Source organism: Artemia franciscana, chromosome 19, assembly GCF_032884065.1.
Source record: "Artemia franciscana chromosome 19, ASM3288406v1, whole genome shotgun sequence".
In the NCBI taxonomy this organism is placed as follows: Eukaryota; Metazoa; Arthropoda; class Branchiopoda; order Anostraca; family Artemiidae; genus Artemia; species Artemia franciscana.
This window is the reverse complement of record NC_088881.1, coordinates 26,316,841-26,339,343: the sequence shown is the minus strand read 5'-3', so window position 1 is coordinate 26,339,343 and position 22,503 is coordinate 26,316,841. Positions and strand designations below refer to the sequence as shown.

The 22,503-nt window shown below is 34.2% G+C and overlaps 2 protein-coding genes across 2 annotated transcripts in view; both read right to left on the bottom strand.

Annotated features, from left to right (window-relative positions):
- Positions 1 to 22,503, bottom strand: part of LOC136039490 (syntaxin-binding protein 5-like) — a gene marked incomplete in the record, with an annotated part of 340,696 nt that overhangs the window by 289,980 nt on the left and 28,213 nt on the right. The window contains 1 exon segment of the mRNA XM_065723280.1: positions 12,246 to 12,545. Within this exon segment, the coding sequence (XP_065579352.1) occupies positions 12,246 to 12,377 (132 nt within the window).
- The window catches only part of LOC136039491 (mpv17-like protein 2), a 33,208-nt gene continuing 30,231 nt past the window's right edge, over positions 19,527 to 22,503 (bottom strand). Inside the window, exon 5 of the mRNA XM_065723281.1 lies at positions 19,527 to 21,612. Within this exon, the coding sequence (XP_065579353.1) occupies positions 21,550 to 21,612 (63 nt within the window). The 3' untranslated portion in view covers positions 19,527 to 21,549. The remainder of the gene's footprint in view (positions 21,613 to 22,503) is intronic.

Genomic DNA, 22,503 nt, shown 5'->3' with positions numbered 1-22,503 from the left:
AGTCGATAGAAACGAGACTGCCATACATATTATCGAAAGGATTACCCTATTCTATTAGAGTATTTACAAGGTTTTTAGTATTTGTCTGGAACCTCTTCTGAAGTGCCGAGCCCATTTCGTGGAGTTCGGCAATCCGCTGCTCCTTCACTTTCGGAATTCCTCAGTCATCCTTACCCATGCTTTAACCATTTCCGGTACTGCAATCATGAGTCTCCTCATTGCAATTAGATCGAGCAATTTTCACCCTATAGGCCGCTAAGTCCAGGAAACGATACGAAGAATGATATTGATCTTCGTTCTGACTACTACTCTGTGGTAATTAATTTACAGGGATATTTTCGGCATTGTTACAAGCTAAATCTGAGTGAAGTCGTCACTGAAACATTTATACTAAACTTAACACTTTTTTATCGCTTCGACTGCTTTATAGGGTGATATAAAACAATCGATCGACTTCCTACCCATCATCATTAACGTGCTTTGACATGCAAAATCGAGCTGCTTTTTGTAATTGCCGGACTTCTAGTACTCTAGACTATGTTTTCGTCAGTTTTTGTGTTTCATGGAATACACGTCTCCATTTTGCGCCTTACACGCTTTCACTAGCGCTCTATCAAGTACTTTTGGGCGATCCTTTGCTTTTTGTAAAGCCATTATTGGAATCGCCATATCTCAAAACATATTTTCAGAAGTTTTGATGCTTTTGTAGCGATGCTGGTAAACTTGCACTTTTTTTTTGCACTTCGGGTGCTTTATAGGGCGCTATAGAGCAGCAACTTCATGCCCATCACCATTGGGTTCCCCATATTTCATACTATATGTCCACTTTTCCGACGTTTCTCAAAACGTTTCATCAATTTTGCACTTTTTGCGCGCTTTTGAACACACAAATACGCGCTTGGATAGACGAACTCGAGCTGCTTCTTGTAATAGTCGAACTTCTAGTAGTTTAAACTGTGTTTTTGTTAGTTTTCGTATTCCATGGAATATGCGTTTCCATTTAGCGCTTTACACACTTTTTAGCACTCTATTACTTGCTTCAGGGCAATCCTTTGCTTTTCATTGAGCCACCATTGGAATCTCTATATCTTAAAACGTATTCTCAGCAGTTCTGAAACGTCTGTAGAGAGACTGGAAAACTTGCACTTATTTAGCACTTTGGGTGGTCCTAAAGGTGCTTTGGAACGTACGCTCGACGTGCTTCTCGTCACCATTGCATTCCCAGTGCTTTAATCTATGTCTACACCATTTTCAGTGTTTTTTGCCAGAAGTGTATGATTCTAGTGATATTTTCCGTTTAGCGGTCGGTATCGTCCGTTATTTAGGTGTCTCCACCGTAAAAGCATAGGTGTCACATGGAAGATCCGTAGGAGGGAGGGATATCATAGCAAATTCCAAAGTGAGGGGGGGGTCATAATCGAAAAGTATATTTTCATGAAACTATTTTCAGGTTTTAAGTGAGAGAGGGGTACTTGTCTGGTATCCCAACCACACTCAGGAAGTGAAATTAGATTAGTCATTATGAAATAAACCAAAAATATAATGAAAATATAATACTTTTAGTAACAAAATTATGGAAACTGCAACAGAAAATTATGGAAAGCAGACTGCCCATAACACATTATATTAAATATCTAACCCCGCCAACTTTATATTAAATATGTAACTAAAATACACCGGTATAGCAGTTTATCTCACTAAGACTAAGCTAATTATCTCCGAATTGAGACAGAGTAATTGGTTTTACCCAGAGGTAGAACTTGAGAGTGATCAGGGTAACAGACAAGCACCGCGGGAGGGTTCTTCTGATCAATAGAAAGAGACATTTTTCGTACCATTCAGTGTGTAGGTATGTATATGCCTGTATAGTAACATAATTACCAGCTAATGATCTTTTCATTTTCTCCATCATTTGTGTTATGTATTTGACCACACTGTGCTATGAAAGGTTCAAATATAGGAGTCATTTTTAATTATCACCTAACAGTTTGTGCTACAAAGCCTTGTGTGCTTTTGAAAGCTTACTCAAAAGCCAAGGGAATCGAATAGAATATCGTAAATTAATTCTTTGATAGGAAAATTATTTGATAGGACTACATGGAAAAACAGTTTTTCTATCCTATCATTTTTCTGCATAAAATCTGATTCAATTGTTATAACTGTTCTAATGGCCTAGTAGAAACATTTTGTGCTACCACGAATTTGTATTCTGCAGGTCACAGCCTACAATAGAATTTTCAAGCTCTCTAATTAAAAAAAGAATAACCACTTTTCTAAGACATTCTGTCTGGAAAATAATTACTTCTCAGAAAAATTCTGGCAAAACTTTGTTATATAAAAAGGATCCCCAGAAAGGTGCCATATGAACATTGTTTAGCGAGCGAAGAATCTATGGGGAAAACAATTAGTCTCTTTTGTTTTTGCAAATCAAGAGTGTTAGACTTTTTATTTATTATTCTATTTAATGTAAAATGGGGGCAAAGACTAAATTGGAGCAAAATTTCTGAGCCTGGGACAAACACATAGTTATTTTAGTTTTATTTATTTTTCTAGTTAATGTAAAATGGAACAAAGTCTAAATTGGAGCAAAATTTCGGAGCCTGGGCGAACACATAGTTATTTTACGTTTTATCTATTTTTCTATTTAGGGCAAAATGGGAGCAAAGTGTAAGTTGGAGCAAAATATCTGGGCCTATGGCAAACATATAGTTATTTTACGCTTTATTTATTTTTCTATTTAACGTAAAATGGGAGCAAAGTCTAAATTGGAGCAAAATTCTTAGCCTAGGGCTAACAAATAGTTATTTTACTATTATTTATTTTACTGTTTAATAGAAAATGGGAGCTAAGTCTTAACTGAAGCAAAATTTCTGATCCTGGGGCAAACTCATAGTTATTTACTTTTTATTTATCTTTTTAATTAATGCAAAATAGGAGCAAAGTCTAAGCAGACAGATAGTTATTTTACTTTTTATTTATTTTTATATTTGACGTAAAATGGGAGCGAAGTCTGAATTGGAGCAAAATTTCTGAGCCTGGGGCAAATACATAGTTATTTTACTTTTTGTTTAATTCTCTATTTAATGTAAAATGGTAGCACAGTCTAAATTGGAGCAAAATTTCTGATCCTGGGGCAAATACATAGTTATTTTACTTTTTATTTATCTTTTTATTTAATGCAAAATAGGAGCAAAGTCTAAGCAGACAGATAGTTATTTTACTTTTTATTTATTTTTATATTTGATGTAAAATGGGAGCGAAGTCTGAATTGGAGCAAAATTTCTGAGCCTGGGGCAAATACATAGTTATTTTACTTTTTGTTTAATTCTCTATTTAATGTAAAATGGGAGCAAAGTCTAAATTGGAGCAAAATTTCTGAGCCTGGGGCAAATACATAGTTATTTTACTTTTTATTTATCTTTTTATTTAATGCAAAATAGGAGCAAAGTCTAAGCAGACAGATAGTTATTTTACTTTTTATTTATTTTTATATTTGATGTAAAATGGGAGCGAAGTCTGAATTGGAGCAAAATTTCTGAGCCTGGGGCAAATACATAGTTATTTTACTTTTTGTTTAATTCTCTATTTAATGTAAAATGGTAGCACAGTCTAAATTGGAGCAAAATTTCTGATCCTGGGGCAAATACATAGTTATTTTACTTTTTATTTATCTTTTTATTTAATGCAAAATAGGAGCAAAGTCTAAGCAGACAGATAGTTATTTTACTTTTTATTTATTTTTATATTTGATGTAAAATGGGAGCGAAGTCTGAATTGGAGCAAAATTTCTGAGCCTTGGGCAAACACATAGTTATTTTACTTTTTATTTATTTCTCTTTTTAATGTAAAATGGGAGCAAAGTCTAAATTGGAGCAAAATTTCTAATCCTGGAGCAAACGCATAGCTTTTCTCCTCGCTCATCTTTTACCCAAACAGACATGCAAGACATTTTCGCTCTCCTGGGGCGCACTGTCTGTATTATAATCGCTTTCTTCTATCGTTCATCTGTTTTTTGTCAATCGTCATCAAACAGGACAGCAATTTTCTCTTAGTCAATTAAACAAAATTACTACACCTCCTGCAATAAGGTACTTTTTCGAGACTTTATTTAAGCTTAATGGAGGCAGCATCAGTAGCATATCTGTTATGTGTGATTTTATTACAATTAATTCTGACTTTAAAGCTTTCCAGTATTAGTCAGTGGCGTTGTTTGGAAGGGGGGCAAGGGGAGGCAGTTGCTCCCCACTAATTAGGAGAAAAAACATTTTAATTAGCCAATGCCATTTGACTCTCCGGATGTGGACTCCACTCTCCCCCAATAAAATGCTGGAGCTGCACTCCCGGTCTTAGTTCAGTTTAATTAGTTTTCACAAATTCAATATTGTTATTATTTGTTTACACAATTTTATTATGCGTTAATATTAGCATTTATTGTATTTTATCTATTTTTCATATACGTTGAATATAAATCATATAATATTATTCTTAGCATAGCATTTATTAAAAATATCTAAATATTCAGTGTTTGTTATTATTTATCTAATTATTTATTAGTTTTAATATTTTTGTTGATAAATTGGTTCAATTTTTAAATTTAATTTCAAAATTTCTTAAAATGACATATTAGCTTTACGTTGAAGGCTCAAAATTGTCAAAGTTTTACTTACAATATGTAAATTTACAAAAACCTTAGTAAAATACATTTGCTTCAAATTTAGTGAAATAGCTAAAATGTTGTTTTTATGTAGTTATCTACTAAAAATTTACTATAATAAACTATTTACTTTTTATTAAATATAGTTATTTTCTAGAAATAAAAATGTAGTTATTTACTAGAAATAAAAATGTAGTTATTTGCTAGAAATAAAAATGTAGTTATTTACTAGAAATAAAAATGTAGTTATTTACTAGAAATAAAAATGTAGTTATTTACTAGAAATAAAAATGTAGTTATTTACTAGAAATAAAAATGTAGTTATTTACTAGAAATAAAAATGTAGTTATTTACTAGAAATAAAAATGTAGTTATTTACTAGAAATAAAAATGTAGTTATTTACTAGAAATAAAAATGTAGTTATTTACTAGAAATTTGGTCAGCAGCATGCAAATGATTAAGAAAAATATCACATAAAATTAGAAATTTCTGAATTAAAATAAATTATTTTGTGAGGACAATCACGTAAAATTAATCATTTTGGCAGCAACATTACTATTTTTCACAGTAAAATTACTCAAACATATTTCAGAATTATATATTCCCATTGCGAAGTTACTAATTATATGACCTCGGAAGATATCAAGCTGAATGTATATTATCAGGCAAAAGTGGCTAATGCACCATGACACATTAAATTACGTATTTTCTATGTAGTTGAAAGCACAATTTTCTTTAAAGAATTATAATATTAAGATTTTGCTACGAAAAATATTCAACATCCACTCCCCACCAAAAATGGTCAGAAGAGTACCTTCCCCTTGAAAATAGTCAACCTTTTTTTTTATTATTATACCGCTCAGAAACCCCTTCTTTCTCTTTTTATGATTTTTTCTTTATGATGTTTTACTCTGTAAAACATCAGCAAATTTATATTTCAAACTGAAGTCGATTTCACGATGTCACTTTTCAACCGGGACGATAGCTCTACCCCTAGGGGACAGAATGAACACTTCTCAAATTCACGGAAGAAAAACTAGATGATAGCCCGTAGTTGATGTAAATTTCATTTCCAAGTGAACTTTTTTTTTTCACTAGAATTTACCTCGGTTTCATGGAGTTGTTACAAGCTGAAATTTCATATTGCTTTTGCAATAGTTTAGTCAAGTTCAACTTTAATTGGTGAAAATGCTTGTCGCAAATGACATACTAAGGTAATATGGATCTTTTATTTTTGGGCAATCAGAAACAACGCTTAAGCCTTGTGCTAGTAAAGAGAAATGTGCTTCCCAAGTATTATTTTTCCCGGCGAAGATCAGGTCTTAATCTCTAAAAAGCACAACAATGACATTAGCTGTATTTTCCAGCGATTTTCCACAAGATCAGAAAAGCTTTTTGGTAAATGTCATAATGAAAAGGATTAACCCCCCCCCCTAAAATGGACCAAGTAGACTAGGACGCTTACTTTTATTTCCAAACAAGATAGGTCTAATCCCGAAGACCTGTTCAGGTACATATCGTAATTACAACAATTTGAGGACCCCCATTCTCCACTGAAATTAAAATTTGAATGGTCTCCTAAAATGCACAACTTGGACGTTTATTATTGCAGTTACTATTGTTATTTTATGGACGGATCAACGAAACAGATTCAAGGCTCAGGACACAAATTCCAAATGCCCCCCCCCCCACCAAAAAAAGTAACCTATTTAGCGCTACTAGACTAAATGATTTTTACCATATTTTGCCAGCTGTTGGACATTACCTTCCCTAACTATGTTCTCCAGTTTAACTACCAGTCTATGATATAAACTGTGACACTTGCTCTTACTTTCATCTAAGTTTAGATGAGATCTTATAAGCCCCCTTGATGGAAATCCTAATGAAAAGAGCTTAAGGACTTCTCCTCCTTCTCTTCCCCTTAAGCGTGTCACAGTGGGTCCTGACCCACAATAGACATTATTAGGAGATTAGCTCTTACCACCAGTTTTTGCTTAGATCCAACATCATCTTCCAGGCATGTACGAAGAAATTTCTTTCTGAATAGGGGTGGGGGGGGTGTAATAAAAACAGTTTATATAATAATTAGAAAAAAGTGCAAAGAAATCTAGAATAAACTGGGATATTAAGGCAGTTTGGGCCCAGTCCCCTCCCCATGTTTCATGTTTATGCATGTTTCATTTTGGTAAATGCATCAAATAGCCTAAATTTAGGGACCCCCTCCCCTAAAGTAAATTGAATCGTGCACAAAGGTTGAGATCCTACAGCTTTTTTGGCTAGACGTCTTGAAAGACGAAAATTTAGATTCCTCATTCCCACCCCTCCCCATTGATCATTTTTAATCTAGATACCCAAAAGGCATAACTAGGACTCTGGTTTTTCTTCCTATCAAATTAGGCTGAGATACAACCACCTTTTCTGGTAGATGTCCAGATGGCATTCATTTAAGGACCCCTACTCCACACAAAGGACACATTATATTCAGACACCCAAAAGGCCTGACTAGGACAATTGCTCTTACTTCCACAAAATTATATCGAATTCTAAAGAGGTCAAATCAGACATGGGCCACAAAAACCACAAGTAGGACAAATTGTCTTACTTTACGCCCAGTTTGGCTGAGATCCAACTGCTACTTCTGTTAGATACCCCCTAGACTAGAATTTAAGAGTCACCACCCACCCTCCTTCCAACAAAAAATTAAGTTTAGGTTATGTTCCTCAAAATGCATAGCTAGGACATAAGTCCTACTCCCCGCCGGCTTTGGTCCAGATCCGACAATCCTTTCAGATAAATCTCCTGGTGGCAGCAGTTTAGAGATTTGGAACTCTAGATCGGTTTTTCCAAGAATTATTTCCTGGAAATCTAGAACACACACAATTTTTAACTTGGATCTTGAAGAGAGAATTCCATGACTTGCAAAATCCAACAACGCCTAATCCCTAGAAAATTTACTCTCGAATCTAATGCCTTTTCATTTTTTTCCTTGTTTATGCTGTTCGGTGGGGTGCGAAAACATGATTTCCCTTTTCCTGTTAAATTGCCTGAAGTTTTACAAACTGGAAAGTAAATTTAGTTTTCAGTTTCAGGATCCTCCTACCGTGAAAAAGCAAGCTGCACGACGCTGATAGTAAAAAAAATTAAAATTAAAAAAAAATACTACTAATGCAGTAACGTTGGACTTTAACACAATTAGAAGAGACCTATTTTGCAATCCACCGTAAAACATTACCTGCGAAGTACTATTGTTCAGGAAAAAATTTTTAAGGTTTTTCTGAAATTAAGTTTTTAATTAGACATTTCATACATTGTGGAGAGGAGGGGGGGTCAAACCCAGGCATACTCTTTTCCTGGGTAACGCTACTGCTTGTATGACGTTCTAGATAGACACTCGGCGATAGATTAGCAGTCTAGACCTAGTTTTTCTTAGCTGATATTTTATCTGAACTGGCCATAGGTTCAAACCAATACCCGTCGTTTTTTCTCAAATAAAATATCTATCAAGCTGTTTTTTCTCTGTGTCAAGAACCTCTTTCGCTTTATAAGTTTCAATAATTTTTCCCTTTTTAGTTTCAAAAATCGTTATTATCACACCTCAAGTTCATATCTGATGTTTTAGATAATTACAAAAAAACCACTTCCTAAGCTGTTCTCAAAGGGAGGATCAGCGAAGCAATCTTGATCAGGAGAATCAAAGTGTGATTAAACACATATTGCCTGGATGCAGCACAACAACAACAAATAAGCCCAAAATCGTCAGACACTGATATGTCATACTAGCGACTTCATCACTAGCGACTTCCCTAAATAACATAAATTTAATGTTACCAAACAAATTTGTTCTGACAGTGTCTGCATTTCATTTATTTTTTTTTTTTTTTCACGGGACCGATTACATAGAATCGGTGCCACGACATCGAATCGGCACCGCTCAAAAATATTTCCAATGTCAGCCAAACTTGCTTTGACCCAAGACTAAAATAAAACATAGTTTGCCAAAAAAAAAACCTTCATGAGGTCTAAGTTCGTCTCGAGGACGTCATGATGCCTTTTTAACTGCGAAGAAGCAGTGACCGTAAAATTAAAAATCAGCTGATGTTTTCCCTAACGTCAGCGGCCGTCTACGGCCGCTGTTTCGTAGGGTGTCGAATTGACGTTTCAGTGCGTTTTTTTTAATCTTTTTTTTTTTTTTTTTTTACAGGGACAGGTAGCAAGCCTTTTACCCAGATTCGGTCCCTTAGCTTTAAATTGGCACCCTTTGTGCAAGCACAAGGTTACACTAGGGGGAACCCTTTTGAAATCGTGCACTAAACTACTTTGTACAATTGTAGAGATCTACTGTTTCCGAATATAGAAAACACTTTCTCTGAAGAACAAAATTTTTACAGAAAATAAAGAAAACAATTTTTTGTAAGGAGGGAAGTTTTAGGACTTCAAAATCTGTTTGATGCATCAAAGTTACTGTTAAACGTACACAACTTTATGATTGTGTTTATAAACTTATTTTTTTATCTAATCTTTTTTTATTACGACCTTCAACGACCCAATTTTGGGACAATCTAATAACATATCTTCTGAGTAATTTCGTGAGTTGGATTACGTTAAAATTTTAACCGCAAATTCTATTATGAACTAGTTACAGTGAACATCTTAGGCAAATTATTTTGAAAAAAAAAAAACTGACGAACGCTACGAACAACAACCTTTTTTTATCTGTTTTAGCTTTTTTTATGCTGGATCTAACAAAAGGTAAAAAGGCATCGTAATAGTAGAAAAGGCACTTGTGCCTTATAGCCACCACACTCTGAGAATTTATATCGCGAACACGAGACAATAAGCGGTTTTCATGGTCTTTATACCAGACGATTAGCTTCGGCTCGGTGGGAAACTACATTGTAGCTATATTTTAATTCAATATTTAATTGGTATTTTCGTTAGATTAGGTTCGGTTAGGCTTTTCGGCTAACCGTCTTTTACTAGACGGAAAGCAGGTCATCCTCGTCCTGGGTGGGAGGACGTCATAAAGAAAGATTTAAAGGAAATGGAAACTTTCTAGGAGGGTGTAAAAAGGGAGACTTTGGATTAATTGGGATAGAGGAGGAGCTGTTTTGACCTCAGACGGCTTAGTGTTGCGGTGAGTTGTTAGTAGTAGTAGTAGTAGGCTAGGTTAGTTTAGATTATGTATTTAATATAATACGGTCTGGGCGAACCCCTTCCATAATTCTTTGTTGTAGTTTCCACAATTTTGATACTAAACTGTTATATTTGCATCATATTTTGGTACATGTCATTATGATTAACCTAACTTCACTTCTTGAGTGTGGTGGCTCTAAGACACAAAGTACCATGGCTACAAGTACCGTAGAAAATACTAAGGACAAAATTACCAAAGTTATGATGAGAGTTTTTTCAACCAAGTTCTCACAATTTCAATTTCCCGCCCCTGTAGCACAGGTGTGACGATAAAACCCAGAAAACATGAATCGTTCAAAGGCGTTCAATTTTAAATCAAGAGGTTCGAATATAGGGGGGCTCAGGCAGGGCTCAGAACTATACAAAACAGATTCGGAACCGCTTGAGAAACTATTTGGAAAACAACTTGATTTAGGACGTTCTGACTCTTGCTGTTTCACAAGGCCGTATCCAGGGAGGAAGCTCAGGGTTTGAACCCCTTCCCCCAATTTTTGGTCCAACTCGTAAAAACATAACAAAATACATGTAAACAAAGTGTTGATGCGTTTGAAAAAATTTGTATCCCCTCAAGAAAAAATGGCCCCCTCCCCCCATCGAAGATCCTTGCTGTGGCATATTTTCTCTTAGTTTTTTTTTTTTAGTTGAATCGTAAATTCAACAAGAGAAAACACGTTTTCGTTAAGAGCATTGACAATGATCACAGTTCTGAATTACTAACGAAAGAAAACAATTTGCAATTTTATTCATAAATAGGCGAGGCCCACATTTAGAAGAACAGGTTTAGCTAGTATAGGACACAACAGCAATCTCAATGTCAACAAATTACGTTATCAACGCCTTTTTAACATGCAAGAAATGTAATAGGCTATATGATTGAATGATGAATTCGGAAACCAAATAGATGGGTAAGACAATCATCATGTACACTCAAATGCGTGTATGTAGCTAAGAGGCAAGGGCAGGTAGAAAGAAAAAGCGTTTTCTTCATCCGCTAGAAAAGACCATAGAAGAAGTTTGAAGCCGAGTTTCGCCAAACGATGGTAAATTTGCCCCCTCTAGGGTGATTCTCTAGCTGCACCTAATCTATGCATTTAGAACATTTTTAAACACACCAATATAGTTGCTGCTCATGGGTGATCATAAGGGGATGATGCAGAAGTAGAACCTACCCTTCTGGAAGAGTGAAAATGTGCAAAAAGTACAAAATTCTGTACAAAAGTACAAAAGTACAAAATATATCCTTCGGGGATATTTCACTCTCCTGACCAAAAAGACGGTAAATGTATCACAGTTCATATAATTGACCTACCAGTAAAGTGAACATACCACTCGATGCCTTTTTTTTTATTCTCTTTACAAATATAGTAATCGGTTCTATTGCAAATTCAAATTTGAACACTTTTTGACCTAATCAAACCCAACCTAACCTAACTAACTGTAAATAATTTTGGCACTGAGAAAATTTCGGCACCAAGAAAACGGCACTGAGAAAACGTAGCTTTATTTGTCGAAAACGACCGATAATTCGTAATTTAATTGAAAATAGCAGCTTTTTTAAGAGCTTAAAAAGTGCTTAAATTTGAGTTTGCGATAGAAGTGATTATTAAATTCGTAAAGAGCATAAAAAAGGCATCGAGTAGTAAAATCAGTTTATCATTAAGTCAATTATATGAACTGTGATACGTTTACCAAAAAGACAACTTATGTAAACAGTACACCCTACCCCTGGGAGTTCTCATGCTAGATTATTCTCATCCATACCAGAACGGCTACGACATTCCCCCTGAGGACCACCCAAAAAACATTACTTGCAATTTGTTGTTAAAAAAGCTTTGAATATACTAAAACCTTGAAATATGCCTCTATAAACACGATTCAGAGCACAAAACGCTCTTATGCCGCAGAATGAAAAAAAACTCCAAAATGTTTTTGAATGCGTATATATTTGTAATCATTTTGTATATTGTATTTTCAATCATTGTCTTTTGAAATGTTACCCAAGTATGTTTGCCGAAGGATTTTATTCTACCAAAGAGCAAATTAGGGAGGGGATCTATATATTTTCCAGAATATTTCCATTTATAGTTACAAAAACAAGAACTCCAGACGTCTCAACCAGAGATCCCCAGTAGTGGGTGTGAGAAGTGGATTTATGGGATGATTTTAGAAAGATTTCTCAATAACTTTATAATAAGATAACTTAAGCAAACACATTGTAGTTTATTTCTCAACCTCAATGTACTTCCCAATGTATCAAAAAACTCTCATCTAGAATTTTCCCATACATGGGTTGTGTTATGAGATTCATAAGGGGTATAAAAAAGGAAAAATGTTGGGAGACTTTGACTTAATCTACCTTTAAAAATAGATAAAGTAAATTAATGAATGTTAACTTACCGTCGCCGCTTGAAATGCATCCGATCTCAAATTATCCACGATCTCTTGATCCTTAGACACAACAGAACCACCCCCACTCCCCACCGAGGATCGAAATCCATCCAGAACACCTTTCAATGTAAATTTCTTCATAACTTCGGTTGCAATATTGCCACGGTATAATGTTTACTAAAGTTGGAAGGTTTTTCGAGAAGTCAAAATACGGACAACTGGTACATCTGCTTTTGCTCGGAGACCATGCGTGTTAGGAAGCCTTTATATTTCCTTTTTTAGAAAAAAACCGCAGATACGAAACGCCAGCTAAAAGAGTGAATTAGATTTAGAATATTAAATTACGACTGAAAAATGATTATAATTATGAAAGAATATTAAATTATGAATGGACGAAATATAATGGTCGTTCAAAAAGAAAAAATACATTAAGCGCAAAAAATTGCGATTTGAAATTAAAGTATTTGATAGAAAATTATTTACTTTTTAGCCACTGCGCAAAATAGCGCAGAAAAAATGAAACAAAATGACAAACAAAACAAAAACCAGACAAATACGCAAAATCTTAAAATGGCAGAAAAAGAAAGACAATAGAAAGAAGGAAACCTAAATAAAAGACTTTGATAAGGTCCTAAGATAAAAAAAAAAATTTGGACAGCTTGTCCGATAGCTTCTCAAACAATGTAATAATACCACTATATACATGGGGTAATAAAGAGGGAGCCGACTTTCAGAAATCACGTGCACTAGGTAACATGTGCCAAGCGTGGCGAAAACATGCAAGGCGTGGCGGAACCTGTTCGAAGAGTGGCACAACTGTGCAGCATAATTGCCTTTCTTAGATATTCGTCAAGTGGGTACCCCCCTTGGTGGCAATAATTTTCCCTGTTACGATAATGCTGAAGTAAATAAAGCAAATTTTCTGTAAAAAATCTCTTTTGAAATATTAAATTGGTCTTCAAGGTTGAACTCATGGTTGCCAACCCCCGGGATGGCAAACTCCAGGGCAGAGGGGGCCAGATCAGACGAAACCCACAAAACAATCACTATGATGGGTTTGAGAAGGGGAAATGAGATACAACATAAAAATTGAAATGATTCAGAAGGGTCAACAAATATCCCTTATAGTCGAATCAAGGCTAAACTCATTGTCATAAGAGCTGGCCCCTTTAGTTAAAAGGAAAGCCCTGCGTCCACTGCCACCTGTTGTGACTTGCCACTACTTTTAGTTATTTTTTTTTCGCCGGTGGATTTCTTTTCGGTAATGACTCAATTTTCCACCTGAATAAATAGTGACGAAGACCACACTGCCTTTCCATAACAAACAAATACAACTTAGAAACAATACAAAAATTGTTCGGCCCTATTTCGACCTATGTCCAAAGGTCGTCTTCAGCACAACACTAAATATATATATATATATATATATATATATATATATATATATATATATATATATATATATATATATATATATATAAACTTACATTAAAATGCGAACTTTAAAACTGAAAATGTTTTTAAAAAGCTTTTTAAAACAGCCCTGGCATCCTTCTTCAACGAAGTTCAACCAATACTGATAAATAAAATGATGGGAGATGATAAATTCATTCAAACGAAATAAAATACAACAATATTCAAATAAAATCGATTATTCCACCTGAATATTTACAGTCTTTTCAGAAAAGTCTAATTTTAACACTCTTAACATGTATTTTCAGTTTCAGAAGCAAAAAGGTTAAATTTGAAGACCTTTCAAAAGGAAAATTAAAATTTTTCAAATGAACCTTTTCGATAGCATGTCCCATGTCCATCGCCCTTTAGATCCAATACTATAGAAGAATCCTTCTACAATATAATCACAGGAATAATTCTACACTTCTTAATTCGTTCTCCATTCAATCCAATGTCCCCCTATTGGCATTGACCATGGTACCTGTTGCTATTTATAATTTATATATGCTATGTATGATAATTTATATCTTCACACTATCCCATTAGATCTAGAATTGGGCTAGAAGGACAGGCTTACAGCATTGCCAAAGACCATCTGCCACCTTTTTAAAGAGAGGTGTAACGAAGTGTAAATGCTTTTCTTCTACAAGAATATTTACTCACGTCTTTCTGAGGAGCTTTCTCCTTGCGGCACCACTTGCCAAGGTGATAGCACAAATATGTATGCCTAGCTCCGAGTACCTAATAAGGAAACACCTAGGAATGAGGAGTTAAAATAGCTTTGTTTAGGAGGGGATCATTCTATAAGAAACATATATTGATTCCTTAAAAAAAAAAAAAAAAATGTATGTGCTTGTTTTTTGCGTTTCTGTATTACCCAGCCAGTTTAAAACAATTAAGTAGGAAATTTTCAACTAAAATTTTTCTTTCATATGTAAAAAATTCATAGAATCATACCAAACCCGAAAACAAAAGGAACAAATTTGAAATGAAATGGTAAAAATGAAGGCTATGTGTTGATTTTTTCAACTATGACTTGCTTTTTTCCGGTCACATTTACGTTTTACCTCATACTTTATGACTCAGCATAGCCTCCTTTAATAATTGATGGTATTAGTTGAAGGAATCAACAATGCTAATATCTGAGAGAGCTACTTCAATATCTTCATTTAGGGATTCCTGAACACCTTTCTTTTTTCACATATCGATAATTATCGACTTTTATGACTGATTGAAACTAATGAAATCAATCGTTGTCTTAAAATACCTCAGCTGACACATACAGCAAGCGGAACTTGACAAAGTAAATTTCGTAAACTTCTTTTGTGTCAAATTTTGCAATTAACCCATGGATTCCTGTCTCCTGAGACAATTTGCTAATGGACCCTTTATCTTTGAGAGGGTCAGCCGACTCTGAGGCTTGGAAAATGATTTTAGCGTACCGCATCTTCTTAAGATTTTTTTTTTCTGCGAAACATATGATTTCGCGACAAAACAACAGCTTTAATTCACAACAAAAAGAATAAAATAGTTATATTCGTGGCTTTATTAGTTTCGTATCTGTCCATTCGCCCGGGTGTTTGCTTTCTCCCCGCCACTTAGTGTACATCTCGGAATGCCACGTGCGTTGCATGGTTCCGCCATGCTTGCCACAATATCCAAAAATCTTGGACCACTCTCCAAAACGCTCGGCACAGTTCCACCACACTTGATTCGCGCCTCCTGGTGTGTATGATTTCTGAGGGTGGCCAAGCCCTTGCATTCACAGAGCTGGAATTCTGGTATTACTTACACTTTTTTCTTATGGAATGACCCAAACTTACTAAAAAAAAATTCTATTTTCTCAAGTTTCAACTAACAAAAAAAATGAAAAACAAATTTCTAAAACATAACTTGATTGATTGGTAAAGATGAACCTCAACTACAAAATGACATTAAAATTACTGTCTTACGTTAAAACATTAAACCATAGAACTGCATCAAATAACATACCCAAACTCACAAAGAGAACATAAGCTTCAAATTCAAAGCTTCTATTGATTCAACGCTATTTTGTCGACAACAAAGTCGGCAGAACAGACATTCAGCATTTTAGTTCCATGCTTTTGCTGACGGAATGTCGATAGAGAAAACAAATCAAACAGCATGTTTGGCAAGAAATTCAAGCTTATTGAATCAAAATTGACATCATAATGATCGATTTCAACAAATATCAAGCCCTTGTACAGCGGTGCTGACTTCATCGTCTAATAGCACATAAAAGGACAGACACTAGTATGTTGCAGATTTTTTGGAGGGGTCATGGGGGGGACTATCATTCATTACTTCCAGAAACAAAGCCTTATTTCCGTTGTATAAATGTCTACAAAAATCACTAAAGTAGATAATGTACTTTATGAAAATTTCACTAAAATAAAAACACTACTTTCAGATATATTGAAGTTAGTATTTCCAAAAACTCCGGTTCTTTTGTAAAGAGTAATATCTATACAATGTTATCAATAATATCTATACAATACTATATCTATACTATATAATATCTATACAAAATCATCTATAATACCTATCTGATACAAATCAACAGTGCGATCCTTAAAACACCCTATATTTCACGCGAATCGGACTATTTTTTTCCAAATACAAAAATAAAAACTGAATTGCATTCTCACATGAAAATATGAACATATAAAATAATCAAACAATCATTACAATGCAAAATTTTCAACAACCCAATGGTGAGAATCTGGCTCACAATCTAAACATATACAATTAAAGGTATATAAGCCAGTCAACAGGAGGATTGATTTTATCAGGTCTCAGAAAATGGTTTGAAGGCCTATGAAGAGTGGTTTCGTAACAGAAATCGATCCACGATCGACTGTGGCCTACAGTCACAATAACATCGCTAAATCTGATGCTTTTTTGTCTCAAAGAATAACATGAAAATAGCCAATTTCAATGCCTTTTGAGCCGCTAGGGGAAATATTGGTAAAAAAAAAAATTGAAAAACAAATGGTGTCGCTTGAATTCAAAAAAATTTTAGGTGGTAAATATACTTCTTGCACTGAATTAACCTAAAGATACAAAATTTGACATAGTGGCTTAATATTGCGACCAAAAATTACCATTTTTCTCATAAGGTGCTAGATACTACTACTGCCAATACTTCTACTAGCAACTCACTGCAGTACCAAGCCGCCTGAGGCAGACGGGTGACCAAAAGGATCTACACATATTTTATCTTAATATAAATAAGGGGTGCCAGGTGGCAGTAAAATTTCTCGAAACAGCTCACTCAATCGATGTTTCTTGTTATTTTTTCGTGCACAAAACACCAGAAAACTTAAATTTTCCTTCTCTCTACATTTATTCTTTGTCAACAACTGCCAACGTTTCATTTATTATGTGAATCTTTGCATTTATGTTTGTGATCTTTTTCCGAAATTGTGATAACAAAAGTATTGAAATTTGCCACATATCCTATTCGACAAATTTGCATTTATGTTTGTGATCTTTTTCCAAAATTGTGATAACAAAAATATTGATATTTGCCACATTTTCCTATTCGACAAATTTCAGGGCTGAAATGTTTAAAAGAGAGTCTTTTTAAATTGATCGAACTACTTTGCCTTTTTGGGAAAGGTTTTACGGATCGCAAATTTGGGTAAAACTAGCAGCCTAAATGCTACACAGCTATGTTTTAAGGACAAAAAGAATAAGCGACAATCCAAATTAATAATAATATTTGAATTAGTAACAAACAATAAAAATTATCTGAGTTGTTCTTGCCTATTGGAACAAATCCATGAGTTTTAAGAAGTGTTAACGGCTGTGCTACTACGGCGTCAAACCATAGGTAGGCTTTACAATATGATTGCATGCGAGCAAGTCTCTAAAAGTTATTTTTGAAAGGCTTTACTTGGTAAGGTTTAGCCCAACTGTCGCCATTGCACGAAAACGGTCCTAATGTAATTACTAACGTAGGTACCTCTCTAAAAAATCCAAACTAGGCCCTCAAGGGCAAGTTGTGGCACTAGTCAGGTGCCTCTACAGATATTTGGTTTGGCGTCAATAATTGTTTTCTACGAGTGCATCCCCTAACCTCCCTCCAAGGAGCTATTCTACTTGTACCGTCGTTTGTCAGGTCAAATACAAGAATACAGAAAGACAAATGGTATAGTGTGAATACAAGCAAGAATAAATCCCGCACTGGGTAATGAAACAAAAACTTTTTAAGATGTACATACATAGATAGATTCCAACAATAAAAAGGGACATTCAATAAATGCACGCCATATATCCCCACAAATACTTCATGGCCTGTAAAGGAGGGGAGATAAACGGGCTATTTAAACACTAACTCGTAAAGCGAAAGAGAGAGGGGGAGGGAGGAAGAGAGAGAAAAAGAAAGTGGGAAGGATTTCAACTTTTTATAGAATTTTATTCTGGTTGCTCCACCGACTCCAAAGGAACCAAAACAATTATTAATAATAATAATAATAATAATAATAATAATAATAATAATAATAATAATAATAATAATAATAATAATAATAATAATAGAGAAGAACTTATAAAAGTAAATAGTTATAGAACAACTTAAAATTTTCAAAATAATCATATGGAGTTACAGCTTCATTTTGAATGATTTTTCAAAAAAGATTATCGCAATAAACCCGCTGTTGATTCCCTCAGCAGGAAATTCAACCGAAACATCTTTTATTAAAAAAAAAACTAAGTAAATGATTGACTAATGGCATTTCAGATCCTAAGGTTGTAGCGGCACGTTGCCAAGAAAAATTGGTACAAAATCAGGAACTCATACAATTTTAGCTAAAATATACAAAATTTAGCGCTACTTTAGCATGCAGACAATAACTGTTGATGAAGGAGACAAATTTTGCCGAAAAGGAATCATGCATTATGACTGAAGTGGCATTCTATGTAGGGATTTCGTATTTAGAGAAAGAGGATAGCTGAAGAAAATGCATTTTAAATAAGTAATTGATTCAAATCCAAAAATTCAAAACTGAATATCATAGAACCCAACTAGCGTAATTATATAGGAACTTGCTCAAATGGCGAGGTCTGTTCATTCAAAATGTTATTCTTTATTCGAGCGAAAGTCAGTTACTCCATTCCAGCCCATTCCGACAGTTGACTAGATTTAAAAGGTTTAAACAATCCAGTACTAAAATGATTGAAGATTTAAAATGCATTTAGGCTATAATGTTAAGGGAGACAAGCTAGCAACTTAACTAATAGTAAAGAAAATCAAAAGTTTCTGCGACTAGTTCAGATAGCAACCAACCCAATTTCACGGGCGCTAAAACAAAGCCGAAATATTATTCGCCTACCGTTCTTTTATAATTAAATCGTCCAAAACCCGATGGCCCAAAAAAATCAAAATTGATATTTTAACTCTCATAATATCAATAATCTGTTTGAGTTTTGTGCACAACTACTTTTGTTTCCGTTTAGGACAACGTTCAAAAACGGAAGATACCGTTTAAAAATACAATATTTAAACTTTTAGTTAAGAGAGTGAACACTGAGAAAAACACCATATATACACTAATAAATTCAGAATAACTTAGCTTCGAATACATTTTTTCTTCGGAAAAAAAAATAGAAAACAAAACTAAATTGAACAGTTGGTACAGAAAGTAACATAAAAAGATGAAGAAAAAAACACCCGCTACACATTCTTCTTTGAATTCCAATAAAATCGACTACTCGATATCAATCGACTGATCGATGTGATGTTACTGTCATACATTTCAAAATGTATTTCAGATGTAAAGGGTGCATGGATCTAAACAATAAACAACTGCATAAAATATTACTTCCTTTATTTTCAAATTAAGTAACAAACATGGATTAAACTTCTATGACTAAGAACTTAAAAGTAAAATCACGAATATTTATTTATGACAAATATATAATTTAGATAATATGTTCAGGGTTATATTTTTCAATTTAAGAGGTAGCAACTTACATTGAGATTTTAAAAATCAAACAAGAAATCTACAATGTTAAAAAAAAACTATATAAATACTTATGGTTTGAGAATTACCCCCCCCCCCCCCCCAAAAAAAAAAAAATCAACTAAATAATCAAATCAAAAATTATACCAAAAATAAAAAACAAAAATAATTGATTCAAAACAATAACGTGTAAAGTTCTTCCTGACCAAAAGCATACAAATATATTTAATCCCGCATTTACGTTTTCTATTCCCCAAGGATAAAGACTAGTTTTGGTATTCACATTGGTATTCACTGGCAACTCTAGACAAGGGAGAAAGTTCAGCCCCAGAGATCCGTTCGAAGGGCCACATGAAAAAAGAGAAAACTAACCGCCTAAAATTACCAAATTTGACTCCTTTCTGGGAAAAATTCTCTGATTGTCGCCTGAGGGTAGAACCCTCTGGCGTGTATCCATGTTCGATGTATTGATGTTACATACTAATATATTTAAATACGGAACAAAAAGCTCGACTGGGTATCAAACTTTTAGTCATGAACACTTTCAAAAAATAAGCTTTACAAATTTAAGATGATTAGTTTCAAAAAGTATACTAAAATAAAAAGCTTCACACGCTTAATATAATCAAGTTATGAATGAAGTTTTATCTTCTATTTTAAATACAAATTTTATTGCAAAGTTACCAACTGATCCTTGGAGGGGTCGGGGAGGATATTGGAGGATATTTCTCTGCTGATAAAGGGGTTCAAAACAAAAACAGTTTTTGGGCCATTATTTTTTAATTGTTTTTTAGGGAGAGGGGCCTTCGGACAAGACACAGCAAGATCGATTTTACATAAGTTTTGTAGTTACGATGTTTAGAAAATTGTCCATTTAAACAAATAAGAAAAATGTTAGAATGTCCGATGATCTCGAGTGAACTAGTTACCGGTAACAATATAAAGCAACTTAAACCACAGTTACCATTGCCTGCTCTTGCCTTTCAATTTCGTAGAAAAAAAAACTTTTGAATTTCTCTATTTAATAAATTATTGCGACTTCAATAAATTATGACACTAATGTTTAGTACTTTTGACATTTTTATATTTTTACCAAGTTTTAAACTTTGTTTAAATTTGAAGAGCCCCCAAAAGCTAACAGAAAATTGACAACTATTCAAACAGGCATACAATTAACTTTTAGAATTAGTAGACAAACCACTGACACAAATTTTGAAAGACTTTTAAAAGTCAACAACCAGTAAATTTAAAATATTAAACTAATGTGCTAAGTTCCTCATCACTAGAATTACAGCAGATAATAGCACCAAACGTATCAAAAGTTTGAGTAATTAATAAATATGTTCTTTTTATACAATCTGAAGAAAATTCTTTGTTCTCTGTCGTCTCAGACAGTGTCCATTATTTAAAGGAAGGAATGAGAAAGTATATAAAAGTCAATGTTGATTCGTTCTTTTCAGAGGAGTCGACCATCCTTGTTTATACGACTAGTGAAAAAGACATACATCTTGAGGAAATAATGAAATAATTGAAGAAATAATGTCTAAATAGATTGAAAATTAGCCCACATAGAATTTATCTGATGCCTAGGATCCATCCCCCCCCACCAATCAATATTTCAAAAAAAAAGTATAGATTGAGATATAGATATCTGGCCTCATAAAGTCACGCCCATTAAGGCAAAGGCCCCCTCCTTCCGCAAAAGTTTATAGCCACACAAATAAATGTGATTATTTACATGTACTTTCATTTATGTGGATCCCTTTTAAAATGAAGAAAAATTTGTTGTTTTTTTTTATAGATCACTGCACAATAATAATAATAATAATGGGACTAGAAACACAACAATCTTTTAACTTCCTCTTCCACTTCTACGTAGCTTCTACTTCCTTTACTTTTCTGACCGTCTTTTTATCTTCTTCATCAATATGATCCTAGGAAAAAAAAAACGTAAGAATTGCCAGTAAGCTAAAGATCTCCAGCTCATAACCGAAACATGTATCCAACAGTTCCAAAGGGCTAATACTTCTGAATGATAAATTGCCTAGAGAAATCTATATCAACGTCTCGTGGACGAAAAAATATTTAAAATTCCTTCCAAAATAAATAACTTCGAAACAGTGAGAACATAGCAGAGATCCATATACACAAAATTTGATTGTTTTTTGTAAGGTTTGTACCCCTCCCGAGCAAAAATCCCGGATACGTCCTTGGTGCACAACAATTTATTTTCCAAGAGACAAAACAAATTCTGAGGAGGGAGGGGGTCCAAACACCAAAATGGGCTGATCATATACAAAATAAAAAATGCTACAGGAAAAGTTTCGTGATCGCTGAGGAGATCAAAGCCCTATAAGCCATTTTGTTAATGTTTATAAACTAGATACTAGCACAATACGGCCAAACAAAACGCAAGACTTTCTCGACTTGGTTAGAAAGGTATCATAAAAAAGATTTCAAGTAAGCATAAACGTCATGGAGGGAGTAAAGAGTGAGTCACTAAACAGAGTAGGACAAAGGAGGAGCATGTGGAGCATGAGGAGCAGGACAAGGCAAGGTTGAGGAAGAGCGCGTGCAGTTTTGTTCCCCTAAGGAGGCTTGTTGCTCTGATGAGCAGTGAGAAGAAGTAGTTTTACTACACATAAGGTAAAAGGATACTGGCAATGAATGGGGAAGATACGTTTCAGTACCAATAGCTCACAGAGTATCTTTAACGCAAAGTGCCATGTCTGTTATCTAAAGAAAATTCTCGTTGTTCAACTATGCAATCTATGTTTTACAGATTGTTTCTTTTTACTTGAAAGCATCATTGGAAATGATTGGAA